Source organism: Carassius auratus, chromosome 29, assembly GCF_003368295.1.
Source record: "Carassius auratus strain Wakin chromosome 29, ASM336829v1, whole genome shotgun sequence".
NCBI lineage: Eukaryota > Metazoa > Chordata > Actinopteri > Cypriniformes > Cyprinidae > Carassius > Carassius auratus.
The window spans coordinates 6726347-6753846 of NC_039271.1; the positions used below are offsets into that span (position 1 = coordinate 6726347).

At 45.2% G+C, this 27500-nt stretch overlaps 3 protein-coding genes across 12 annotated transcripts in view; all 3 read left to right on the forward strand.

Annotated features, from left to right (window-relative positions):
- The window catches only part of LOC113047914 (low-density lipoprotein receptor-related protein 6-like), a 21901-nt gene extending 15617 nt beyond the window's left edge, over nt 1-6284 (forward strand). Inside the window, exons 16-23 of the mRNA XM_026209291.1 lie at nt 1-56; nt 141-266; nt 768-1004; nt 1085-1195; nt 1374-1604; nt 1721-1857; nt 3641-3738; nt 3810-6284. The exon at nt 1-56 is cut by the window's left edge and continues 154 nt beyond it. Coding sequence (XP_026065076.1) covers nt 1-56; nt 141-266; nt 768-1004; nt 1085-1195; nt 1374-1604; nt 1721-1857; nt 3641-3738; nt 3810-4110 — 1297 coding nt within the window. The 3' untranslated portion in view covers nt 4111-6284. The remainder of the gene's footprint in view (nt 57-140; nt 267-767; nt 1005-1084; nt 1196-1373; nt 1605-1720; nt 1858-3640; nt 3739-3809) is intronic.
- Nucleotides 6285-8384: 2100 nt separating this feature from the next.
- Nucleotides 8385-13834, forward strand: si:zfos-932h1.3 (zinc finger protein 497). 3 transcript variants are annotated; one of them, XM_026209293.1, is made up of 9 exons: nt 8385-8485; nt 8935-9137; nt 9661-9756; nt 9955-10050; nt 10132-10242; nt 10334-10466; nt 10766-11423; nt 11502-11533; nt 11815-13834. In XM_026209293.1, the coding sequence occupies exons 1-9, from the start codon at nt 8449-8451 to the stop codon at nt 13170-13172; spliced, it is 2724 nt and encodes a 907-aa protein (XP_026065078.1). In that variant the 5' UTR covers nt 8385-8448; the 3' UTR covers nt 13173-13834. The 3 variants fall into 3 exon arrangements, with proteins under 3 accessions (XP_026065078.1, XP_026065079.1, XP_026065080.1); XM_026209294.1 differs by lacking the exon at nt 8385-8485 and having other exon boundaries at nt 8986-9123; XM_026209295.1 differs by lacking the exons at nt 8385-8485; nt 8935-9137 and adding an exon at nt 9323-9327.
- A 1736-nt stretch (nt 13835-15570) lies between these two features.
- Nucleotides 15571-27500, forward strand: part of LOC113047917 (proline-rich protein 5-like) — a 13912-nt gene continuing 1982 nt past the window's right edge. Inside the window, exons 1-10 of one of the 8 annotated variants that reach the window (XM_026209296.1) lie at nt 16621-17246; nt 17280-17904; nt 19695-19820; nt 20976-21056; nt 24708-24756; nt 24836-24893; nt 25053-25144; nt 25267-25407; nt 26417-26555; nt 26632-26997. In XM_026209296.1, the coding sequence (XP_026065081.1) occupies nt 17873-17904; nt 19695-19820; nt 20976-21056; nt 24708-24756; nt 24836-24893; nt 25053-25144; nt 25267-25407; nt 26417-26555; nt 26632-26966 (1053 nt within the window). In that variant the 5' untranslated portion in view covers nt 16621-17246; nt 17280-17872 and the 3' untranslated portion in view covers nt 26967-26997. The other 7 variants (XM_026209304.1, XM_026209297.1, XM_026209298.1 and 4 more) reach the window with 7 other exon arrangements.

A 27500-nucleotide genomic window follows, 5' to 3' on the forward strand; every position in this document is an offset into this window, starting at 1 on the left:
CATCGCCTCTCTGAGCGACATCCACGCCGTCCGCCAGCTCCACATGGACGAGTACAGTGAGCAGCTCTCGCCGAGCATCATGGGTAGAGTGTCTGGGGGCGTGTGTTCATGTGTGTGTGTGTGTGTGTGTGTGTCTGCAGATAAACACCCCTGCACCTCTGAGAACGGCGGCTGCTCACACATCTGCATCGTGAAGGGAGACGGATCGACGCGCTGCTCCTGTCCCGTTCACCTGGTGCTGCTGCAGGACGAGCTCTCCTGTGGAGGTACACACACACACACACACACACCTGGTGCTGCTGCAGGACGAGCTCTCCTGTGGAGGTACACACACACACACACACTCATAATCTCCCTTCTAGAGAGCTACAGCTGACGACACGTCAAGAGAGTTTCAGAGTTGTACAGGAATCTTTGTGCTAATCTGTTCATTTGCTCGCCCTCAGGCGATCTTTCATACAGTGCAAGTCAAAAAAAGCATATCAGACAACACATGATGATATATTGAGTTCTTATGAAGCACAACGATCAAAACTGCACATTATTTACAACATCTCGCTTCATTAGAACTCAATATATCATCAGGAGCCTCTGGGATTCATTCTGTGTTCATTCAGCCATTGACTTGCACTGTATGAATCACCAAGGATCACGGATTCAGAAAATAATAAATAATAAAGTGCATTTGTGATATATTCCAATAATGCTACGAATGCTAATAATGAAATCCAGTTGAACCAGTGATGAATATAGTGTGTGTTCCTCAGAGCCGCCCACGTGTTCTCCGGAGCAGTTCTCGTGTGTGTCCGGCGAGGTGGACTGCATCCCTCAGGCCTGGCGCTGCGACGGCTTCTCTGAGTGTGACGACGGCAGTGACGAGCGAGACTGTCCCGTCTGCTCCGAACACCAGTTCCAGTGCGACAGCAAGCAGTGTGTGGACGTTACTCTGCGCTGCAACGGAGAGATCGACTGCCAGGACCGATCCGACGAGAACCAGTGTGAAGGTAACCGTCGCCAGCCCATCCTCGCCGGCTGTCAGCAACTTCCTGCCTGATTCACCCACACTTCCTGTCTGTCTCTGCAGTGCTCTGTCCCGTGGATCAGTTCACCTGCACCGACGGCCAGTGCATCGGGCGGCACAAGAAGTGTGACCACAACACGGACTGCACGGACAACTCTGACGAGATCGGCTGCTGTACGTGATTCTGTCTTGATTTCCAGCAGATTTATCAGCAGACTCCTGATCTGTTCTCCAGGAAATGAGCCGTTTCAGACGTGATCTGATCTGTGTGTGTGTGTGTGTGTGTGTGTGTGGGGTTTACTGAAGTGTTGTCTCCTCTGTCCTTGTTCTTGAGCTGTGGTTTCCTCCTCAGACGCCACAGAAGAGCCGTCCTTCTCTCCCTCGAACACCATCGGCTCTATCGTGGGGGTGGTGATGGTGCTGTTCGTGGTGGGGGCCGTGTATTTCGTGTGCCAGCGTGTCCTGTGTCCTCAGATGAAGGACGACGGCGAGACCATGACCAATGACTTCGTGGTGCACGGGCCGGCGCCGGTGCCTCTGGGATACGTGCCTCACCCCGGCTCTCTGACCGGCTCGCTGCCAGGTGACCGCAGCACACCGCGCCGTACACCTGACCTGTGTCTGACCCCTGCTGACCTGTGTCTGACCCCTGCTGACCTGTGTCTGACCCCTGCTGACCTGTGTCTCTCTCTCTCTCAGGCATGTCTCGTGGGAAGTCGGTCATCGGCTCGCTGAGCATCATGGGAGGCAGCAGCGGTCCTCCGTATGACCGAGCACATGTGACCGGAGCCTCGTCCAGCAGCTCGTCCAGCACCAAGGGCACATTCTTCCCTCCGGTCAGTCAACGCTCACTTCTGTCTGTGAAAGTGTGCGGAAAAGACACTAGCATTTTAAGAGGCCTTCAGTTTGTGGAAGGAAAAACAATCTAATGTGTTCTTTAATCTTTAAAGGCTTCAGTTTCTTGTGTGCCCTTCTACAGCCTCACGTTTATAATGTAACATGTTGTAGCTTTTATAGGATGCATAATCTATCTTCATCTGTTTGAATGATCGTAGCCTGAAAGTTTAAAGTAGTTGTAGAAACCTGAAGTTAGAAAATATAGATCGATTAGATCTTGATAACCTGTTTCTAGCAAGATACTAGCATGTTGCTAGCATTATTATCATATTGCTAGCAGCATGTTTATTGAAAATAACAGAGGGCCTAACACGGATCCTTGTGGCACCCCATAATTTACTGATGGTAACTAAGATTTTTTTACCATTTAAGTAGACAGCATTGTAACGGGCTGCTAAGCACGATCTGAATTCTTGAGAAAAATCTGCCAGAAAGCTGTCAATAGGAAGAAGGTTTACCTTGCAATATGACAATGACCAAAAGCACACGGCAAAACCGAGCACACAGTGGTTGATGGAGAACAATCTGAATGTCTTGCGTGGACTCGTCAGAGCCCTTAAACTCCACTGAAACCCTGTGGCTGCAGTCCACAAAGACTCACTGTCAGATTGAGCTGAACTTGAGCAGTTCTGCAGAGAAGAGTGGGCAAATATTACAAAGTCAGTAAAGACATCCCAACAGACTAAAGGCTGTAATTAAAGCTAAAGGTGGTTCCAACTCAATGGGCCTCGTTCATGAAACACAAACAGAACTAATTTTTGTGTGAATGGTTCCTAAACAGTTTTCTGACAAACTTTCGAATTGATGAAGATGTTTGAATTTTCAAGATGTTAGTTGATACGAAAGAAATGTACACCTGCTCCCTAACGTGTAAATGGTGAGTCAATATTACTGGTTACTGCTGTATTATATTTAAAATTGAGACCAGAGTTGGCTAATACCTTGGCGCCATTAATATTCCATACCATATCAACTAAAGCTTCTCAGATGGAAAAACTCTGTGCCACCAAAGTGATCTCAAGCGCCACCAACTGGTCATTTTAAGAAAAGCGCCTGACATTTTTCAGATGACTAAAAACAATCAAAACAGTTGATTAGGCATATGGCCTAGTCTCTTTTGCATTTATGCAATATACTGGAGAAAGTAGACCAGAATATTTCACTGCGTTCCTGGACACACAGTTTGCGTAGCTGTAATTCATAGGTGGAGATTATGCTAATTGTGAATGAGCGTGCCCAAGCGCCCCATTTACCAATGATTGTAATTCATTAACATAAACATTTAACTATCAGATCTGATGTTTACAAAGATTGTTAATCCGAAGAGTTTTGGAGAAGGTTTGTTTTATGTGGAAATTACTTCGAATTTACTCCTATATTCATGAATGAGGCCCATTGAATCGTTTTTTTTTTTTTTTCTTACTTGTTGGTGTTTTATCTTTCACCTGGATGTTATAAGATGCCCTTAGAGTTAATACAGCTGGATTAAACAAAAACTGTGTCCATTATTATCTCAGCCTGCAAAGCAATAAAATGTGATTATTTTGAAGGATGCTGATTCTTTTCTACACATACTGTAAACGAGTTTCAGTACATGTTATATATTGAATAAATTAATTGTATTATATCTTTAGTTTTATATTTATTATTACGTATTATAGTTAAATTTGGTTTTAAAAAACTGATGTAAATGTAAATGTCTTTTCTCTCCCATAATTCTAGATCCTGAATCCCCCCCCGTCTCCCGCCACAGTGAGGTCACAGTACACGATGGAGTTCGGTTACTCCTCGAACAGTCCGTCGACGCACCGATCGTACAGGTAACGGACCGCACGCGTCACACAGATGTCTAGTGTTTGTGATTCTGTGTCTGACTCGAGGTGTTTTACAGCTACAGACCGTACAGTTACCGTCACTTCGCCCCCCCGACGACGCCCTGCAGCACAGACGTGTGTGACAGCGACTACACGCCGGGCCGAAGAGCTCCGCACGCGTCCAGCGCCGCGGTCAAGGGCTACATGAGTGACCTGAACTACGACTCGGAGCCGCTGCCGCCGCCGCCCACCCCTCGGAGCCAGTACCTGTCTGCAGAGGAGAACTGTGAGAGCTGCCCACCCTCGCCCTTCACAGAGCGCAGCTACTCACACCACCTGTACCCACCTCCACCCTCGCCCTGCACAGACTCGTCCTGAGCCCCGCCCACCCTGCGTAAACCCTGCCCTGCAGAGATTCATTCTGAGCCCCGCCCACCACTGTGTAAGCCTCGCCCTGCACAGATTTGTTTTGAGCCCCGCCCACCACTGTGTAAATCCCGCCCTGCACGGACTCATTTTGAGCCCCACCCACTGCCAAGTAAGCCCCGCCCTGCACAAACTCGTCCTGAGCCCCACCCACCACCGTGTAAGCCCCGCCCTGCACGGACTAGTCCTGAGCCCCGCCCTCTAAGCTTCGCCCATGGCATCCGTGTATATAGCCGGTGGCGCTGACTTTGACCAGAGAGAAACACGTGGGCATCTGTCTCGGGTCTTGCGGCTCTCTGTACATTTAAAAAGAAAAAGAAAACATATTTATATATTTTCTATACAGTGTTTATTGGTTATGCCATGGAGCTTTGTATTAAAATACATTTGTAAATTTTTTTTTTAAGAGAACGTTTTATTAAATCCACACAGACGTGATACGTTGCCTTAATCCAGGAGTTTAGAATCAAACACGTTCATGCCAAATAGATGGAGACATCCGTCGCCCCCTGCAGGCTCGGAGCTGCATCACACTGTGATCTCAAACACAAATCACCCGCTGGATGAGCTGCCAAACAAGAAGGTACTTGTATTTTTCTACTATTTTTGTATTGAAGACGTCATGTGGCCTCGACTGTGGTGACGAACTTCAGCGGCGCCTCGACACGGATGCTTTAGGGGAACGGACAGGAAGTGATGCGATCCTAACCAATCACATGGAACCTTCCCGCAGCCTCCACGTGACGAGGGTCATGTCAGGTCACGTGTGACACACGGCTCACAATCACGGATGACTTCTCGTGCCTGACCGCTTTTAGAACACACTTTCAATCATTTTTCACTTTTTTAAATCTCAGTGCCCACAAAGGTTGATTATTTTTGTACCACATGCTGTGTAGATACTGTATTTATAAGCTATAAAGAAGAATCTTCATATCTATCATCATCATCATCATCATCATCATGTCCTTGCAGTGCTTCTGTTGTCCTTTAATTATTAATAGCTACTAATAGTGTCTGGTGTGACAGTCCTGAGAGAGTGTGTGTGTGTGTGTTTGAACGAAAGAGAGAAAGCAAGTGTGTGTTAGAATGAGAGAGTGCGTTCGTGTGTGTGTGTGTGTGTGTGTGTGTGTGTGTGTTTGAATGAGGGTTCCTCTAATGTCTCTTAACAGCTTAGTTTCCCATGATGCATCTGTTTTTGTGTTTGTAGCACTTCTGCAGGTTCCTCTGATCTTTTATAAAGAGAGACTCATGAGCACAAACGTCCTGTATTACCCAGCATGCATCAGGACGTGTCAGTCGTCGTCTGTTACTGTTGTTCAGCTGGTGTTGGTGTGTGTCACACACTGCCTTCAGATCGTCTTCATGTTCACGACAGCAGCGTCGGTACAATCACAGATGTGTGTCAGAAACAGCTTTTCCAAATTTCTCCGTGTCCCAAACCTCCCTTTAATGGCCTGATCTGCAAGGGCTTCTGGGTAATACCATGTTTTTAGTTCCTTTATCATTCTGCTCACACTTTTTTAAGCTACACTTTACAGGATCAGTTCAGTGTGAGTGTGTATGAGAGAGAGAGAGAGAGTGTGTGTGTGTGTGTGTGTGTGAGTGTGAGAGTGTATGAGAAAGTGAGCGTGTGTGTGTGTGAGTGGGTGAAATTGAGTGTGAGAGAGCGTGTATGAGGGTGTGTGTGTGTGTGTGTGCAGGAAGCAGCCGATGGTCACCAGCAGTAAGAATCATCAGTGGAGTGTTTGTCAGCTCAGTTTGACCTCTGACCCCTGTGTGTTGCTGGAATTGTGGGAAAATGTCTAAAGCACTTTGAAAGAGTGAGCAGGATTCATTCACTACAGAATTGCTTTAAATGTTTCATTTTTATGACAAGTCTTTGTTTTCGGTCATTGTTGGTGGTTTCACATTGATTCCCATGATGCTTTGCAAGGATGTGTTCAAAGATGACCAACATTTGGTTTCTCATCAGTCATGATACTTCCACTAACTTGCGTTTTTGTACATTGATGCTTTACTTGTAAAACATTGTATAAAAATGGATGTGTACAGCTTCAGTCGCGTCTATAAGCTATTGTAACAAATGAAATGATCTTTTTTAATAAAACTGAGTGAACTTTTAATTTCTTCTTACTGGTCCTTTATGCAGCTGAAATGAAGCAGAAGTGACTGTAGTTTCGTTTTTCACAGATTTGACTCATAAAGACGGTGAAATGTTCAGTTAAACGTTAGCTCTTTTAGCTTAGCTTAGCATAGATCATTGAATCTGATTAGACCATTAGCATCTTGCTCAAAAGTGACCAAATAGTTTATATATGTTTTCTATTTAAAACTTGACTCTTCTGTAGTTTTTTTTTTTTCAATTAAATTGTATTTGTATAGCGCTTTAACTAGGATTTACACAAGCTCCAGTCTGGATCCAGAACACCTGAGAAGAGATGATGCTGACCCTCAGAGGACCTCAGATGATGCTAACCCTGAATCAACAACAGAACTAACAATTATTGCTAAATGTGTGACTGCATCATATAATAACTTAATTAATAATATTGATAGTTCATCGTCTAGCTGAGTACATCTTGTATTATTATTATTAATTTTATTTTTTCTAAAATCCTGTCAAATGTGCACAAACTACTAGTAGCTACTACTAAATATTGTAGAAACATAATTTTCTGTAAAGTTGCTTTGTAACGATTTGTATGGTAAAAAGCGCTATACAAATAAAATTGAATTGAATTGAAATAGTTACATCGTGTAATAAGTTCGACGGGAAATGAAAGTTGTGATTTTCTAGATGGCTGGGAACTATACAGCAGGCGCAGTGATATTACACAGCACCTGGAAAATAGTCCCCGGCAACTCTTCTTCTTTTTAATGTTAAACGCCGGTTGGGATCCAGCATAATTGGTGCATTACTGCCACCCTCTGTTCCGGATTGTGGTGGATCAGACAACAGGTTCACAAACTAATTCACCCAATTCCCGCCTTCTCCCCCAAGCATATAAATCCACACACTTCACAATTATTCTACTATATAATAATGATGATAATAGTAATAATAATAGTTAACCTTCCTCAATAATCCTATAACTCTTCACACTCTATTATAAACCCACGTCCCTTAAGAAACCCATCAGAATTCTAGTCTGTGCCCTATGTTGAGTGCTCAGTGGCCGTTTAATCTCATGTCCTGAACCTCTATCTCTCTGAACCTCACACCTCATGCTCCACTGACTCCTCTTCCTGGCACACCTCACACAATACAGGATCATGTTTTCCTCTTAACTTGAGTGTTTTGTTTAATAAATAATGTCCCAATCATAACCTAGAAATGACTGTTTCCTCTCTGCTATTTCCACTTCCAGTCACTGAACATTTAACATCCCTCTGGATTTGGTAAATGCCTCCCTTCTCCCTCTATCCCACCTCTCTTGCCACATTCGATTTACTGTCTTCCATATCACACTTTTAACCTCTGCTTCGCTGATATTTACTTGCATTTGTATGTTTCCTCTTGTTAATGCTGTTTTGGCTAATTTATCTTTTTCCCCTTTCCCACATGTCCTGGTACCCATACACATGTTATCTGCCTTCCTTGATTAAATATTCTTGTAACTGACTGTAGGACTAATACAGTATAAGTGATACTGATCGAATTAGGGCCACACACACACACACACACACACATATATATATATATATATTTTTTTTTTCTTTTTTTTCTTCTTCTTCATTGATAATATACTTGCACACCATTCTTTTCCCCTCAAACATCTCATTGCATTTATTACTCTTTTGCATTTTTCTTCCATTCTCCTGATATGTTCTGCAAATGTTAAACGTGAATCCAAACCCAGCATCTCTGCTACTGCTGCTACTACACAAACTAGCTGGGACTATTTTCAGGCGCTGCGTAATATCACTGCGCCTTTTAAAACCTTCACACTATTTACAGTAAGACACAAACTTAACTTCTTCATTGAAGCTTGAAGTGAATTTAATATACATTTATTTCATTTTATTACTTGTTTTTCTTCAAAATATTTTCTTAAATGGGAAGGGACATGTTTGTCATCATATTTTAAGAAATAAAGTGATGTTTGATCGGTCATCATATAAGACTACAATATAACAGATATTTTTTAATAAAACATGTTCGTCATAAATAAGAATGGTTTATGCAAATTCCATTTAAAGGTTTTAAAGCGGCGCTTTTATTTTGACTATTCCAGACCGGACGTGACGTCACGCACGCAGCCCAGTGAAGCTTCAACAACGTTCCCTATGGACGAAGAAAACAGCGCTGAAATCACGAACGCAGGTAATGAATCCAGTAAGAGCGGATTCTTCTTTAAGCTCGAGAGCTGTGTGTACAGCGCCGTGACAGCAGGTGATTTATCAGTCAAACCCCGCGGAGAAACGGTGTTTCTGCGCTGATCTGCGGCTGGAGTGATTGATCAGAGTCATTGTTGCGCAGATCAGCGCAGACTGTCACGACACTCAAATAAACCGCTCCTGAAACACTGCTCGTGCTCTTTCTGTGACGTTATTAGTCTGCATATCATCACGATTTACAGCACGATTTTCGATTTTCTGCCTAAATCTTCAGCTGTGCTTGTTACACTGGAGTCATGTGACCTCATGGACATTTGTCTAGTGTCTAACTGGGAGGAAGTGTTAAAATCTCAGTTGTTAATCCCACTGGAAGTGGGTGCAGTGCATTGTGGGATGGGTTCTCCGTCTGTAATGTTTATGTGTGTGTCTCCTCAGGTGGCGTTCTTCCTCTGGCCTCTCTGCGGCTGCTGGTTCCTCCGCTGCACCTCATGAGCGCCTTCATGTGGCAGGTGCTGCAGCAGAAGAGCGTGATGCATTATGGGAAGCTGGAGGAGTTTGTTTCCATGGTGACGGAGACGCTGCCGCAGCTGCTGGGATACAGACAGAGAGTGCAGCTGATGCTGGGTCTGAGAGCCAGGGTGTGTGTGTGTGTGTGTGTGTGTGTGTGACTGAGCCTGTGTGTGTGTGTCTGAGAGCCAGGGTGTGTGTGTGTGTGAGTGTGACTGAGCCTGTGTGTGTGTGTGTGTGTGTGTGTGTGTGTGTGTGTGACTGAGCCTGTGTGTGTGTGTGTGACTGAGCCTGTGTGTGTGTGTGTGTCTGAGAGCCAGGGTGTGTGTGTGTGAGTGTGACTGAGAGCCAGGGTGTGTGTGTGAGTGTGACTGAGAGCCAGGGTCTCTGTCTGTGTGTGTGTGTGTCTAAGCCTGTGTGTGTGTGTGTGTGTCTGAGAGCCAGGGTCTCTGTCTCTGTGTGTGTGTGTGTGTGTGTGAGTGTGTGTGTGTGTCTGAGAGCCAGGGTCTCTGTCTCTGTGTGTGTGTGTGTGTGTGTGTGTCTAAGCCTGTGTGCATCGCTCTCTCTGAGTGTGTGTTTGTGTGTGTTCGTCTGAGCGTGTGTGTGTGTGTGTGTGTGGGGCTCCAGCTCCTGACCGTGTGTGTTTCCCTGTAGATGGTGTTGGAGTTGTGTCGTGGTGCAGCGAGTGTGAGATCTGTGCAGCTCCATCTGGACAAAATACAGATTCCAGCAGCTCTGGCTGGACACGCGGTACTGTCCCCAAATACTGCGTTAATGCACTCATTCATTAGTTAACACACATTCATCATGACATTATTCATTATCATTTATAATAACCTTAAACCAAAGCCTAATCCTGACCCCACGGTCAGAACATGTGGTTAATTAATATAACGTCTCCTCTGTAACGGTGGAGGCTGGTGTGATTGGATCTGTGTTTGTTTCTAGGGTCCTGACGCTGATCTCAGAACATCTCTCACTAACTTCAGAGCTCTGGTTCTGGCGCTGCTGAAGGACCCGGTGGAGAAAGCCTACTTCTTCCAGGTCAGACACACATCATGTTGATCCTCGGCGTGACTCGCGGCCGGTCTCGTGTGTTTATGTGTCTGTGTGTGTGTCACGCAGGAGGTGTTTCCGGTGCAATACGGGGCTCGATTCGACACGGCGCTGAAGGAGCTGATGTGGGAGCTGCTCTCCGGTCTGGAGAAACTGCTTCCTGTGCCAGACTTCCAGAAAGTACAGCAGCGACTCTCTGCTTTGTGTTTGTGTGTGGTAGAAGTCCAGATGTAGTCGTAGCTCAGAAGGTGATCTGTTCTCTCTCTCTCAGACGCTGGCGTGGCTCAATCCTGCCCCCGCTGGTCTGGAGGACTGTATGTGGAGCGACCCGAACGACCTGCTCGTCCTCCTGCAGCAGCACCAGATGTTCGGAGCCGCAGAAACTCACAGCTGGCAGAAGCTGGGTATGGAAACCAACTGTTTCATATGCGTTTAACTCAAAAAATGGGCCATAGAGCAGCTCATCTGCCAGGATTTGGACATTTTGTTATTTTACACCTTATGTTTAAGGTAAGAGTGGCACAGGGTTATTAAATCAAATCTTTCTGCTTGATTATGCAAACTGGTATTTGTTTTCATATTTTAACTTATCAAACACACTGAGTTTACTGCACTTTCGGATAGTAATTTCAGTTCTCAGGTTCTTTGTTGTGTATATTTAGTAGTGTACTTCGATTAGAAGAGCTGTGCTGTGTTCTCTCAGGCGCTCCTCCTCGCTCCTCTGGTGACTGCATCGTCTCTTCTCTCTCCATCCCTCCGTCTGCACGCATGGCCCTCGCTGAGGAGCCGCTTCTGTACCACGTCCAGCCGGCGGCGGGGTCCATGTTGAGTGCGGCCGCTCTGGGTCAGCTGTGCTCGGACACCATCATCGTCACAGACTACACGGAGGTGGAGCTCAGCAGCCAGGAGGAGTCCGAGGAGCTGATGGAGAAGGAGGATGCTGACGGTGTGGAGGTGCTGCTCGTACACCAGAGTCCTGCTGTATCTGCAGAAGATCCTGAACCTTTCTCTGACAAACCAGCACAAGATGATGCTTCACACAGAGCTGCGAGCGACGCCCCAGCGACAACATCCCATAATGAGACGCAGAGTGACCTCGATCTACAGGATGAATCCAATCAGCAAACCCTAAACGATGAGAGAGACCGGGCTGACATCTGTCCTGGAGCAGGAAGTGACGTGTCTGCACCACAGGAAGTCAGAACATCCGAATCAGAAGTTGAGCAGAAACCCCCACAGCGGAGAGGACGAGGAAGACCGAGAAAAACTTCAGAGACGACTGACCAAACCATCGTGGAGAAAACGCCACGTCGACGAGAACGATCCGGGTCAGTTAAACCGGAGAACAGCGCAGAGGAACGGTGAGACCAGACTCACATCCACAAATCACACAGCACTTCATTTACCAAGAATAAAATATCCTCTGTACTCTGTTTCAGGAGTGCTGTCACATCACACGAAGAGCAAAAAGGTATCGCAGCAGACTATATTTGAACACAACACAGCTAGTGGTTTTGATTGGTTTACGTCAGGGGTGTCCAATCCTGCAAAGTTTAGTTCCAGCCCAATTAAACCCATCTGAACCAACTAATCCAGGTTTACTGGGAACACTAGAAGTTTAGACACCCCTGCTACTAGTGAAGGAGGACAACAATCTGACGGCCTTTAGTGATGCACAGCTTAATTACAGTTATAAATGTCATTGCAGTAAAAGAGATGTTGGACAGATGTTCACGGTTTCGTCTCTCACAGATGGCTCTGGCGAGCCGGCCAGGAGACCCGAAACACCTGTGAACGGAGCAGAGACTTCCACCGGCCCGTATCACACACGGAAAACCTGCAAGAGTGAGCCGGCACCCACCGACAACCCTCGCGCTCGGCACGCATGCGACACCTGCGGCAGGAAGTTCACGCGCAGGTCAGACGTCCAGCGGCACCAGCTGACCCACACGGGCGAGCGACCCTTCCACTGCAGCCAGTGCCAGAAGACGTTCCAGCACGCCTGGGATCTGACCAAACACTGCCGCAAGATGCACGGCGAGGCCAGCTTCACCTGCCGGATCTGCCAGAACGCCTTCGCCAACCTGCGCCTGCTGACGGCGCACCACAAGAAGAGCCACGCCGGAGCGCTCCCGCACTACTGCTCCATCTGCGGCGAGGCCAGTGCTACGGTCAGCGCGCTCGTGACACACCGCAAGACCCACAGCGCCACACAGCAGTACCGCTGCGACCAGTGCGGAGAGGCCTTCGACACGCTGCTGCAGAGATCCCAGCACCGCCGTAGCCACCGCAGACGCCACCAGTTCAGATGCCCTCAGTGCGAGAAAACCTTCACGCGGCGCACCGACGTCAAGAGACACCAGCTGAGCCACACGGGCGAGCGTCCGCACCAGTGCTCCGTCTGCGGGAAGCGCTTCGGGCTCCGCGCCGGGCTCCAGAAACACCTGGTGACGCACACGGGCGAGCGTCCGTTCCAGTGCCCTCACTGTGAGAAGAGCTTCACGCAGCTGTCCATCCTGCGGCGGCACGAGCGCATGCACACGGGGGAGCGGCCCTACCTCTGCTCTCAGTGCGGGAAATGCTTCCTGTCGCTCGGGGAGCTCATCAAACATGATAAGACGCACGGTGACGAGCGGCCGCACTCCTGCCCTCAGTGCCACAAGAGCTTCAAGTTCAAACGAGCCCTGCAGGAGCATCTGCTGTCGCACAGCGGCGCGCGGCCGTTCCCCTGCATCTACTGCGGGAAGATGTTCGCCAAGCCCTTCGCTCTGACCAGACACCACCTGATCCACACCGGCGAGCGGCCCTTCTCCTGCGGTCACTGCGAGCGCACCTTCCTCACCTCCACCGAGCTGGCGCTACATGAGCGCATCCACACCGGAGAGAGACCCTTCTGCTGCTCCGCGTGTCCCCGCCGCTTCCGCAGCTCCTCGGAGCTCGCCAGACACCGCCGCAGTCACTCGCAGGAGCGGCCCTACAGCTGCGCATACTGCCCCAAAGCCTTCGCCAGCGCTGCCAAACTCAAGAACCACACCAGGATCCACACGGGCGAGAGCAAACCCAAACGCCCCGCCGTGACTGTTTCAGAAGTAAGCGTCACTTTAGAGTAAACGGACATTCAGTCGGGAAGAAAAGCCTTCATTGTGTGACGCATGTACAGTGTCTGTGTGATTAGAGCTGCTTCTGGTGATGTGACTGCACTGTATTCAACTCTGATCATTATTGGGAAGAATTTTATACCATATGTAACCATATTAAATTCATTAGTTCTCAACTCAAGAACCGGTACTTCATCATCTTTAATGTGAAACTGAAGAAGACTTTCAGAGGAGCTCATATGCAGTCGGACTGTGAAATGAGAAGCTTCTCTCTGCAGGTGCTTTCTGTTCTTGAGTCATTTATATCTTCAGCAGATTAAGGGTTTGTTTTATTATGGTTTTCTTTCTTTCAAAGCCTATTCATTGGAGTTGTGTATCAAAATATAAGCAGTACAGAAACATCTAGAACTTCACTCTAAATTAATACATGTAAATACAAAAGCTTCTTTAGAAACGCAAGTAATATGGCAAGGTAATTTAATTATAAATCATCGGATGTCTTAACCTTCATTTGCTGATCTCTTAGAGTCGCTGTTTATGTACAGCAGAGCCGCTGTGGTTTCAGCCTCAACCTCACGTTGTATGTTGAGTTTCTGTAGTGTTTTGGAAACACTGACACCAGCAGAAAGTGTGAATGGGGAAAAAGGAAATAAAATGTGGTTTGCAGGACAGTATTAATGTGGGCTGAGTTCTAGTCAAGTCACTATTAATTATAAAGAGCTTTTAACAATACAGATTGTGTCAAGGCAACTGTGCAGCATTAAATAGGAAAACCCTAAGTGTCAATAATGCAGGCCTCATACCACACAGTGATGCAGTGATGCTCTCGATGGTGCCTCTGTAGAAGGTGTACATGATGGGGGGGGGGGGGTGGCTCTCCTCAGGTTGTGGAGGAAGTCGAGACGCTGTTGTGATTTCTTGGCCAGTGCTGTGGTGTTTTCAGTCCAGGACCGGTCCTCTGTGATGTGCACACCCAGGACCGTTGATGGTCAGAGGAACGTGCTGAGTGTGTGATATTCTAGGTATTATCAAATTCCCTGAGTTTTGAGAACGCAGCAGACATGGAGGACTATAATGCAATAAGAGCTCATTCAAATACTGAGGTGCTAAACCATTTAGGGCTTTATAAGTAATAAGCAATATTTTAAAATCTAACACAGTGTTTCTTGATGATATCACCCAAGAGTAACATATAAAGCGTGAAGAGAAATGGGCCTAGTACTGAGCCTTGAGGTACTCCATACTGCACTTGTGATCGATATGATACATCTTCATTCACTGCTACGAACTGATGGCAGTCAGACAAGTAAGATTTGAACCATGCTAATGCAGTTCCACTAATGCCAGAAAAAGTTTTCTAGTCTATTCATAAGAATGTAGTTCTCCTGATTGAGCTATGGAGAAGTTGTTCTCCATCTTCACTCACAGGTCCGAACGACTTGATGGCATCCACTAAATTAGAGTAAAACTCTCTTGAACTGCTCGATAACCTCAGATATTTTAAAGCACAGACTTTAAAAAATTTTTAATTCCAAGACATTTTTAGTTTTAGCGTTCTTCATCCAAATCTAATGAACAGCCCAAGTTCATAATGAACCTGCTTGAGCAGGTCCAGATCAGACTCCGATGAGCCCATCTCAGGCCTTCACTGTGTTTTCACTTCGTCTCGCTCTCCTGTTGTATCATCCGCTCAGTCTGTCGTTCAGCAGGAACAAGTGTGGCTGAGAATCGGGTCAGCTGATATCTCGGGTTATTTACTGTGTGTGGAAGAGCAGGGAGATCCGTCGTGTGAATGTGATCGCAGCTCTGAATGAGGCCCTTTTTCTCTTCTGTTCTCTCGTCATGACCAATTAGTTCTGTATCTGATGGTGGTCTTTCATCTGGAGCCGCTGAAGTGGGACATGCACAGAAAAAAACTCAAGAGGCTTCATTAATAAGCGCCTCACAAAAACACGGTCCGTCGTCATGAGAACTGCTTTTGTTCTTGTTCTCTATGCAGAAGAGACCTAAGCACTGGGGTATCTGTCGGTGTTTCTGTCTGTTTGTCTGTTTCTGTCTATCTGTGTCTGTGTTTCTGACTTTCTGTGTGTTTCTCTCTGTCTGTGTTTCTGTCTGTGTTTGTGTTTCTGGCTGTTTCCGTCTGTGTTTGTCTTTTTTTGTTTCTGTCTGTGTCTGGGTTTCTGACTGTCTGTCTGTGTTTCTGTGTGTTTCTGTCTGTTTGTGTTTCTGTGTGTTTCTGTCTGTCTGTGTTTCTGTGTGTTTCTGTCTGTCTGTGTTTCTGTTTGTGTTTCTGTCTGTCTGTGTTTCTGTGTTTGTGATTTTGTCTGAGTCTGTGTTTCTGTGTGTTTCTGTCTGTTTGTGTTTCTGTCTGTCTGTGTTTCTCTCTGTCTGTCTGTCTGTCTGTCTGTGTCTGTGTTTCTGTGTGTTTCTGTCTGTCTGTCTGTCTGTCTGTCTGTCTGTGTTTGTGTTCATGCTGACTCTGATTCTCAGGGTCAAACAGAGTGTGTTCCTTCTTTCAGATGTTTGTGGGCACATTAGAGATGGCATGGGTAGTTTAAGGGTTTCCTTATTTGGCACGTTGATTTTTGGAAAGTGAGAATGAGATTGAAGGAATGATATCAGTCGAGATGGAGATGATGGTGAGCGTGTTTGAGAACTGAACTAACCATATCAAGCTTTCTTCTCTGATTCGGTCCTCCCTTCATGCTGTTCATTTGTAATGAATCCAAAACACACACACCTTATTAATGAGGCTGAAACAGACCAGTTTGTGATGTGAGTGAATTCAGTCTGAAAAGTTTAATAGTTGTAATGGCTTTGTTTGGGTCAGAAACGAGAGCAGAACAGATGCAGTGGTACTTGATGGCTGGACAGAAGTCGAACAGCAGATGGTCATCACAACACTCCTCTGTGTGTGAGTCTGGTTTCTCCTAAGGTTTGTTTTTCTCCATTTCTGTCACCGGTGGAGTTCTGGTGCCTTTGCCTTGCTTATTTCTGGCAACATTGTTGACACTATTGGAAAAGAGCTGAAATGAGCTGGTTGATGACGTCACTGAATCATTGCTGAACTGGCTTTAACTGATGTTTTTTATCGTCCTCTTACATTATCTATTAATATTATTATATATCCTTTTTTATTTATTTGTATGTTAATCAATTTGGTGGTTAATTACAATTCTATCAAACATACAGTACATCATTAAGTCGGTTCCGCCGGTCTCGCGCTTTTCTCGTGCACACGCTCAGGTGCGCGCGCACGCTGCTGCGAGCCAGACGGACGCGGAGCGCGAGACGCGATTCAAACATCGAGAAACTCGATTAAACTTAATAAAACTGAAACTCAGAATAATTAATTTAATGTAAATATAAAATACACCACATAACTAAACCAAAGTACGCCTAAACGTAAGAAACGCAGATATTTTCTTTACATCAACTGCAGAAGAGAGAAACGGTGAGTTTATTCACATATGATACTTAACTTGTTTTAGAGAATATTAACAGTGGTTTTAATGATATGTCAGTGTTTTTCTCCTGTTATTCTGAGGATTGTGTTTGTCTTTGTGTCCTTGAGAGTTTGACACACCTGCAGCTGTAGGTGATTTGAGTTAATCAGTGATGAAAGTGAACAGATCAGTCTCTGTGCGGATCCATAATCAGGAGTACAGTACAGAATACAGTAATACAGACTTATCAACTTACCTCCGTTCACGAGAGTGTGTGTGTGTGTGTGTGTGTGTGTGTGTGAGAGAGAGAGTGTGTGTGTGTGAGTGAGAGAGAGAGAGAGAGAGGGTGTGTGTGTGTGTGTGTGTGTTTCTGTGTGTCATGTTGTGTTCAGGTTTGATTCCTAGGTTTGTCAGAATGTTGGAGGAATAGCTTGGACTCATTCTGGTGGTTTGTGATGTTGATTTGTGTGACCGCAGGATCGGTCAGTATTTTAGTTTTCATCTCAAGAAGTCTGGTGTAGGGTCAGATGTCAGTGATTGGATGGTCACTAACTGAAGTGGGTGAGTTTGAGCAGGTTATGGTGGAGGTCAGAGGTCAGAGGAAGCACTTACACACGTGATCCAGCAGGCGGCAGCAGAGGTGTGCTTCTAGTGTTCAGATTCAGTGTTAGAGTAATGCGCTCAGACACAGATCGGTCTTCTCTCAGTCCTTCATGAGGCACATGTGAAGTCTGGATTGATCTGGATCAGAGGGTTTCTGCTGGTCTCCGTCCATTTAACACACAAGATCAGTTCAGATCAGTTTCAGATCTTCCCATAATGCTGGATTTGTTATTATTTTGCTTGACTGATATTTGATTTGGACCCTGAATTTATTTGCATGTTTATAAATGATTTAAATATGTAATGTTTTTTCATGTATCGTACTTAATAGAAAAATAAATGAATCTCCATTGAGACAAAAGAAGTTATTAGAAGATGAATTGAGATGTGTGGTTTTTCAGCTCTTCGTCTGCTGATCTTCTGAGTGTGTGCTGTACGAGTAAAGCTTCTGTGTCTGTGTAGTTACTCATGGGTAGTGTCTGGTTCGTTTAGTGTTTGTGTGTTGGGTTAGTTTCTCTCTCTCTCTCTCTCTGTGTGTGTGTGTGTTCCTCTCTGTCTTTCACTTCCATGATCTGTCCTCTGATCCCACGGCAGACGCTGACGGACAGTCAGACAGGAAGTGTTCGTAGAGTAAAGCTGAGCTGATTCTGTTAGTTTTGAGCCATGGATTGGGATTATTATGTGCCTTTACTAGAGTGAGTACAGTGTGTGTGTGTGTGTGTGTGTGTGTGTGTGTGTCAGTGGTTTCCATTCAAACTCTGATCAATATCTGATGTTCATGTTCTGATTGATCTTGTGTTAGTCATGTGATCATCTGACTGCGTATGAATCATATTCAGATCAGTTTTGTTCTCTCATGTTTGAGTGTTTATAGTCATCTTTATTTGTGCAGCTCTTTATACAGTACTGGTGTCGAAGCAGCTTTACAGTCTCAAACAGGAAAATAGTTAGTCAGTAATGTAAGAGTAAGATAACAAACACTGAGTTTATCAGCTGAAGTCAGTTCAGTGATGATTCATCGTCATCAGTTCAGCTCTCTTCAGAAGTGACCCCAACTAAAGACCAAGACCCGAAGCTCCATCGTGACAGAAATAGAGAAGAAACCTGGAGATAAAGTTCTGCTGAGATCATCACGATGTGTAAATCTACAGCGCAGGACTCGTCTGTACAGGGGTCAGTCTCTGGACGGTAGAGGTCATCTCTAGCTGCTGATCTGGACACTACAGGGACCTCGGAGTAAGAGACAAACAGACTAATATTAGCATAAGAAGGAACATAGCTAAGAAGATGCTGCCTTTAGTATCTTTGACAGAAAAGGCAGATCTGAGAGCAGTCTGTAATTAACTATTTCTTTGTGAACAAGTTCTTTTTAATGAGAGGCTTAATAACAGCCAGTTATACCTCCTTAAACATGTTTTGGGAACTAATTTGTAGCCAGAAGTGAACTAACCCTGACAGAACCTCCCAAAACCTCATTCTGGTAACTTCCTCATTTGTGAAAAAAAAAGGTTTGTAAAATAGTTTTTCTTAAATTGTAAAAATGCAAAAGTTTGCTATTAGTGTTAGGGTGTAAGTTATAGTTATAATAACTAGCGATATGTAAACACAATAGAAGTCTATGGATTCTCTTCATGTAGAGATCTGAATGAACGTGTGTGTGTGTGTGTGTGTGTGTGTGTGAGAGAGAGAGAGAGAGAGAAAAGTGAAAGTGAAAGTCGTGACATTTGCCAAGTATAGTAACCCATACTCAGAATTGGTGCTCTGCATTTAACCCATCCAAGTACACACACACACACACACACACACACACACACACAGAGATATATAGTGATATCTGGGCAGCTGTAGCCTAATGGTTAGAGAGGACTTGTATCCCGAAGGTCGCAGGTTCGAGTCTCGGTGCTGGCAGGAGTTGGGGGGGGGGCTCTCTTCCTCCTCTATACACCTGACTGAAGTAAACAAGACACTGAACCACTGGATATATATCTGACCACTGCTCCGGGTGTGTGTGTGTGTGTGTGTGTGTGTGTGTGTGTGTGTGTGTGTGTGTGTGTGTGTGTGTGTGTGTGTGTGTGAGAGAGAGTGTGTGTGTGTGTGAGAGAGAGAGAGAGAGAGAGAGAGAGAGAGTGTGTGTGAGAGAGAGAGAGAATATGAGAGAGAGAGAGAGTATGTGTGTGTGTGTGTGTGTGTGTGTGTGTGTGTGTGAGAGAGAGAGAGAGAGAGAGAGTGTGTGTGTGTGTGTGTGTGAGAGAGAGAGAGAGAGAGTGTGTGTGTGTGTGTGTGTGTGTGTGTGTGTGTGTGTGTGTGTGTGTGTGTGTGTGTCAGCAGGGAAGTGGTTGATTCGAGCACATTGTCTCCCCGAGTCCCTCCCTCTAAACCACAGACAGACAACAGAAGTGAGACAGACAACACGCACTACACTCTGTCCGTTATCTCTCTAACGGCTGTGTGTGTGTGTGTGTGTGTGTGTGTGTGTGATCATGAGGACTCTCCACAGGCTGAAGTTGATGAGTTCTCCCAGTCTGAGTGATTTGGGTCGATCAGAGAGATCAGCGCTGGATGACAGGAACGACCAGGAGCACCGAGCTGGAGCCAACGCCACCTGGAACAGGTACACACACACACACACACACACACACACACTCTCTCACACACACACATACTACACACACTCTCTCACACACACACACACACACACTACACACACTCTCTCTCTCACACACAAACACCCATGTATAACCGTAAAGCGCATGAACGTGCAGTGAACAGTGTGTGTGAGTGAGTGTGTGTTCGCGCAGGCAATCAGCTTCATGTAAATGTGACACACACACACACACACACACACACACACACTGTATAAATGCTCTTCTGTTCTCATCAACATTTGAGAAGAAATTCCTTCAAAACTAGTTTCCTCTGTTTGTTTGTTGTGTGAAAAGTGTGTGTGTGTGGCCCACACAATATGTGTGTAAACAACATAGACACATATCAGCCCTCATTAGTGTGTGTGTAAAGACAATCCTCTGTTTCTGTTCTTACACACACACACACACACACACTAGTGGCTGGAGAACAATGAATGTTTGATATCACTGATGCTGACTGTGTAAGTGTGTGTGTGTGTCTCATTCAGCTGATGGAATGTTTTGTTTCTCAGTGAGCAGAAAATCTTTCACCTTCATTTCATCTGTTCGTATTTACACACAAAGATTTGATGTGAAAGTGCACTAATAACGGATGCCACTAACACCTGATCGTTCAGAGCACAATTAATTGTTCAGAATCCACTAATATTATTCTGACTTGTGTTTTTTCCCCTTTATGCAGGTTCTCTTAGGGTTTTTCCAATTTTAGTTTTAGTATAACAGTATATCATCATGCATATTTAAACTTTATTATTTAAAGAAGAAATCAATCGAATGTATAGATGACATTTGAGGCTTAGTACAAAAGAAAAGCAATGAAAGTTTTTCAGTTAAAGAGTGTTTTCAGTTTGTTTATTTTCATATAAAAATGTGGTTGCTTCAAACAATGTTATAAACATCATTCAGTGCGAATTGCGATCATTGTAATTAACCAGTTAATTAATAATTAATTGCATAATTAATCATTCGCAATTACAATTTAAAGGGAATAATCAACAATTATCATTTTTGTCATAATCGTGCAGCCCTTCTGTGAAACCTGATTCAGATGTCAGTCCTGCCTGAAACCTCACAAACACATTTAATGTCTTTGTGTGTGTGTGTGTGTGTGTGTGTGTCAGCATCCATAATGCCGTGATCGCTGTGTTCCAGCGCAAGGATCTGGGAGAGAATGAGCTCTATGTGCTGAATGAAGGCGTCAGGTGAGTGAGCTTAACTAGTCCTGCTGATCATGGTCAGAGTGAATGAACCCGTTAGTAAATCAACATCCTGACGATTAAAACCCCTTTAATCAACACACAACAGTCTGATCACGGTCGACTAGTCTTCAACACTCAGATGTTTGAGGCAGATTTACTGACTGCTGGTGTTATTCTCACTGGACTCCAGATGTTTCTGGATGTGGTGTGTTCAGACCAGAAGTTTCCTTTCATTTCCAGTACACAATAATGAATAATTAGTACTAATGCTTTGTCAAACTCATTAATGATAAAGAATAAACAAACATGTTTAAAAATGCTAATACCTTCTACTTTCACCCTGAGTGTCTCTGTCTCTCTCTGTCCATCTGTCTGTCTTAATAATGGCTTTGAGGTTGGACCTGTAGTTATTGAGGAGCAGGGTTTTATGGACTAGCTGAAGAGCGAGCGTGTTTAGAGGATGAGATTCTGCTGAGGTTTCATCGGCGGGGAAGGCTTTATATCGGTTTGAATCAGGATCAGATTGATGAAGGGGATGCCAGAACTGAACACATCTCAATCTTCAGTGGGTAGAAGCCTAATTCAGCTCTGCAGGCATCACTGGACGTACCTTTATTGACCCCTAAAACTTTTTTGATCATTTCTAGTTGTAGTTTTATGCCAATTAAAAAAATTCTGTCTCTCTTTCTTTCTCTCTCTCTCTCTCTCTCTCTCTTTCTGTCTGTCTCTGTCCGTTCTGTCCATGTGGCTCTCTCTGTCCATCGGTTTGTCTCTGTGTCTCTGTCTGTTTCTCTCTGTCCATCTGTCTGTCTGTCTCTGTCTCTCCCTGTCTCTATGTCCATCTGTCTGTCCCTATGTCTCTGTCCATCAGTCTGTCTCTATGTCCATCTGTCTGTCCCTATGTCTCTGTCCATCAGTCTGTCTCTATGTCCATCTGTCTGTCCCTATGTCTCTGTCCATCAGTCTGTCTCTATGTCCATCTGTCTGTCCCCATGTCTCTGTCCATCAGTCTGTCTCTATGTCCATCTGTCTGTCCCTATGTCTCTGTCCATCAGTCTGTCTCTATGTCCATCTGTTTGTCTCTGTGTCTCTGTCCATCTGTCTGTCTCTATGTCCATCTGTCTGTCTCTCTGTCCCTGTCTCTCTCTTTCTGTCTGTCTCTGTCCGTTCTGTCCATGTGGCTCTCTCTGTCCATCGGTTTGTCTCTGTGTCTCTGTCTGTTTCTCTCTGTCCATCTGTCTGTCTGTCTCTGTCTCTCCCTGTCTCTATGTCCATCTGTCTGTCCCTATGTCTCTGTCCATCAGTCTGTCTCTATGTCCATCTGTCTGTCCCTATGTCTCTGTCCATCAGTCTGTCTCTATGTCCATCTGTCTGTCCCTATGTCTCTGTCCATCAGTCTGTCTCTATGTCCATCTGTCTGTCCCTATGTTTCTGTCCATCAGTCTGTCTCTATGTCCATCTGTCTGTCCCTATGTCTCTGTCCATCAGTCTGTCTCTATGTCCATCTGTCTGTCCCTATGTCTCTGTCCATCAGTCTGTCTCTATGTCCATCTGTCTGTCCCTATGTCTGTCCATCAGTCTGTCTCTATGTCCATCTGTCTGTCCCTGTGTCTCTGTCCATCAGTCTGTCTCTATGTCCATCTGTGTCCAACACTTACTCACATTATCAACTCCTCTCTTCACTCTGGAACATTTCCCTCAGCATTCAAGCAGGCTCGGGTAAGCCCACTGCTCAAGAAACCATCTCTAAATCCAGCGCTTCTTGAAAACTACAGACCGGTATCCCTTCTTCCATTCATTGCAAAGACACTTGAGCGAGCTGTGTTCAACCAGCTTTCTATGTTCCTTGTACAGAACAACCTCCTGGACAGCAACCAATCTGGCTTCAAAAGTGGCCACTCAACTGAGACTGCTCTGCTCTCGGTTACTGAAGCCCTGCGACTAGCAAGAGCAGCTTCAAAATCCTCGGTACTCATCTTACTGGACCTGTCTGCTGCTTCTGACACTGTTAATCACCAGATTCTCCTGTCCACCCTCAGAAAGATGGGCATCTCTGGAGCCGCATTCCTGTGGGTTAAGTCCTACCTCTCTGACAGATCATTCAGTGTGTCTTGGAGGGGTGATGTTTCAAAGTCACACCACCTTGCTACTGGGGTTCCTCAAGGCTCAGTACTTGGACCACTTCTCTTCTCCATCTACATGACATCTTTAGGATCTGTCATTCAGAAGCATGGCTTTTCTTATCACTGCTACGCTGATGACACCCAACTCTACTTCTCATTACAACCAGATGACCCGACGGTAGCTGCTCGCATTTCAGCCTGTCTGAGTGACATCTCTAGCTGGATGAACGACCATCACCTTCAGCTTAACCTTACTAAGACTGAACTCCTGGTGACTCCAGCTAACCCATTGCTTCATCACAACTTCTCTTTACAGATGGGCTTGTCAACCATAACTCCTTCGAGGACAGCCAGAAACCTAGGAGTTGTGATGGATCATCAGTTAAGCTTCACTGACCACATTGCTACAACGACCCGGTCCTGCAGGTTTGTCTTATACAACATTAGGAAGATTAGACCCTTCCTGTCAGAGCAAGTCACACAACTTCTTGTCCAAGCTCTTGTTCTCTCCAGACTGGACTATTGTAATGCTCTCCTGGCTCTTCCTCCATGTACTGTCAAGCCTCTGCAAATGATCCAGAATGCAGCAGCGAGGGTTGCCTTCAATGAGCCAAAAAAAGCTAACGTTACTCCCCTCCTCATCAGGTTCCACTGGCTACCAGTAGCTGCTCGCATCAAATTCAAGGTACTGATGCTTGCCTACAAGACGACCACTGGCACGGCACCAACATACCTAAACTCACTGGTTAAATCTTAAGTGAACGACGCCTTGTGGTGCCATCCCAAAGAAGTTCAGAATCACTCTCATGGACCTTTTCCTGGACTATGCCCAGCTGATGGAATGACCTCCCAATCTCAATTCGAGTCTTTACTTTTTTTCAAGAAACATCCAAAGACTCATCTTTTTTGCCTACACTTAATCAACTAACACTAACACTTTTCCTTTTGTTGTCTTTTCATTTATAAAAAAAAAAAAAAAAAAAAAAGTAAGTCGCTTTGGATAAAAGCATCTGCTAAATGATTAAATGTAAATGTAATGTAAATGTAAATGTTCATAGGCGCATCACTGATTTGTTGACTCCTCCCTCTTTTGTGACAGTCATCAATGTATCTTGCTGCTAGTAAGATAAAATGTATTTTTTCACCTAATAAATATTGGAGTTATGTTTTCTTGTGTAACGTTTTGAAGTCAGGGTAAAGTGTTTCAAATTTTGGATAAAACTTATTTTTTGATTTCTTCATAGTTAGAGCAGCCTGTGAGGAAGTGTGTGTCTGTGATTACGGTAAGGTCAGATGCGGTCAGTGCTGTGGACATCTGTCCATCTCTAGAGTCAGAGTATGACTGCTCAGTCCAGACCTCGTCATCGGTCATCTTCATCTACAGTCTTCCACTGTACTCAGATATTCTGCAGTTGTGTAATCTCTATTTAGGGCCAAATAACATTCAAGTTTACTTCGTCCAGTAAGTTAGATCATTTTCTTTTTGTGCTTTTATAATTTGGTTTGTCTCTCTCTGTCCATCTGTCTCTAGGCAGCTCCTAAAGACTGAGTTGGGCTCCTTCTTCACAGAGTATCTGCAGGTGATCAGTCAAGTCTCTGATCAATAATCATAATAATTTAAGCATCTGTGAATTGAGTTTGATTGTGATTGTGTCACAGAATCAGCTGTTGACGAAGGGAATGGTGATTTTGAGAGATAAGATTCACTTTTATGAAGGTAAGGTGCTGTCTGACATTGCTGACGGTTCACATGTGTTTGTGGTTTTGAAGAGTTTCCTCTGCATTAAAAGGATGTGTTTAATGCTGATGTGACCTTTAGAAAAATCATCCCCTTGTGCTTTTACATGTGTGTGTGTGTGTGTGTGTGTGTGTGCAGGTCAGAAGCTGCTGGACTCTCTGGCAGAAACGTGGGACTACTTCTTCTGTAATGTTCTGTCCATGCTGCAGGCCATCTTCTACCCCGTCCAGGTCCTTCACCAAACACTCCAGTACTATTATTTTGCTCTTGAGTGTTTGTAGGATGTGCTGGTGGTGATTTGAGACTCTCTCTCACTGTGTGTGTGTGTGTGTGTGTGTGTGTGTGTGTTCAGGGGAAGGAGCCGTCTGTCCGTCAGCTGGCTCTGCTGCACTTCAGGAACATCATCACTCTCAACATAAAGCTGGACGATGCTCTGACTCGACCGCGCGCTCGTGTGCCGCCCTCCATCATTCAGATGCTGCTCATCCTGCAGGTGTGTGTGTGTGTGTGTGTGTGTGTGTGTCAACAGACATCGGAAACTTTGATAATGTTCTAGATTTCCTGAGTCGATGCAGAGCTGAAACTGTTTCCAGTAGGTTTCAGCAGCGTGTGTGTAACACATCTTAAACTTACAGAACAGAGTCACACGAGACAAATGTGTGTGTTGTAGTGTACATGTGTGTGTGAACTTGAGATTTCCAAGCAAGGGTTATAATGAGACGTGTGTATATTTGTGGTTTTCTCTGCTTGCATCATCTCAGACTCTGTGTGAAATATATCTACACCTTATACTTCACAATCTGTGTGTGTGTGTGTGTGTGTGTGTTTCTGTTTTGTTGTTTGTGGTTTTATTTCCGCTGTGTCTCTGCATGCTGCTTTTTAAGGGGCTCACTATATGTTCGTTTTATTGTTTAGTGTTTTCACATCTGTCGCAGTGATCTTCAGATTTTGGATCATGATGAATCAGATACTTCAGGGTTTCTGTTGGACTGAATTCAACCTTTTACAAATTAAAGTCTTAAAATGTCCTTAATCAGAGCAGAATGTCTTAAAATCATAGTCATAACAATAAATCCTGCTTGCACTGCAGTGAGTTTCTTCCTCAGTATTTTAGTCTTGTTTTCCAGTAAAATTATCTAAACTTCGTCAAATCAAGAGACTTAGTAGTTAGTAAAGACTTAAAAGAAGTCTTCTCTGAGAAACTGAGCAAAATTAAGGGAGTGTGATAAGAACAGCTTAATACAGCTTTTCCCGAGATGTTTACAGTAAGAGAACTTGGTCTTAAGTTTGGCTTCATAAAACCTGCAGAAACCCTGTGTGTGTTTTCTGGGTGAAAGTGTGAGAGACGTGCTTCGGAAATGGATGCGTCATTTCATAATGTGAAGAGAATAGGAAAAATAAATCATATTGTGTGTTCTGGTGATTGAGAATGGAGTGGTGTGTGGTGTGTGTCAGCGCAGGATGTTGATGTGTGTGTGTGTGTGTGTGTGTGTGTGTCGCAGGGGGTTCACGAGTCTAAAGGTGTGAGCAGTGATTACCTGAAGCTGGAGTCTCTGGTGCAGAAGGTGGTGTGTCCGTATCTGGGGACGCGTGGCCTGTTCTGCGGCGATGGCTCGGTGGCTCAGAGCTCGTGTGTTCTGGGTGAGCAGCGTCTCAGTGAAGCTCTGGCAGCGGTCACTGCTCTCTCTCTGACCCGTCCTTTCTTTACTGTTCTCAGAGAAGCGTCTCCTGCGCCGATGGCCGCGCTCCAGCGACTCGCACGCCAAGAACCTGGTGGTGCGCTCCAAGAGCTACAACATCCCTGTGCTGACGCCGCTGGAGGAGCACGACCCCGAGAGCAGCGCCGCGGTCAGACGTCACTCCGTGTGTCAGATGACGTCCTGCGCAGAAGAGCCAGACGTCTGTGAGGATCCGTCTCCTCCCGTCTGCTCCGAGACCATCGTGGACCAGATCCTGGAGTCTCTGGACTCAGACACCGAGGGAATCTTCATCGACTTCCGCCGGCAGCGTTCCAGCTCCGACTTCAGCCGGGAGAGCCAGAGCGCAGTGTGACCTTTGACCTGGAGACACGTTCGGCTCGACCGTGAGACTAACACACTTCTCTACTGTACTAGTGCTGCAGTGTGAAGATCTAACTGAGAACTGACCAGCGCTCTCGTGTTTCTAAGATGCTTATCATCTCAATACCAACCAAATCCATTGAGTTTAAAGGGGGGGTGAAATGCTCGTTTTCACTCAATATCCTGTTAATCTTGAGTACCTATAGAGTAGTACTGCATCCTTCATAACTCCAAAAAGTCTTTAGTTTTATTATATTCATAAGAGAAAGATAGTCTGTACCGATCTTTTCCGGAAAAACACGAGCGGCTGGAGGCGTGACGTGTGGGCGGAGCTAAAGAATCACGAGCGCCAGTAGGCTTTTGTGTTGAGAGCGTCTGGAAGCTGTGACATTACCGTGAGGAAAAAAAAAAACCATCATCCAAAACAAACCATGGCTAACAGTCAGATTCAGCGTATATTTATGATCCAGAATCAGATCCAGAGGCTGAAACTGAATGAGAGCAGCAGCAGCAATGACGTCTCTAT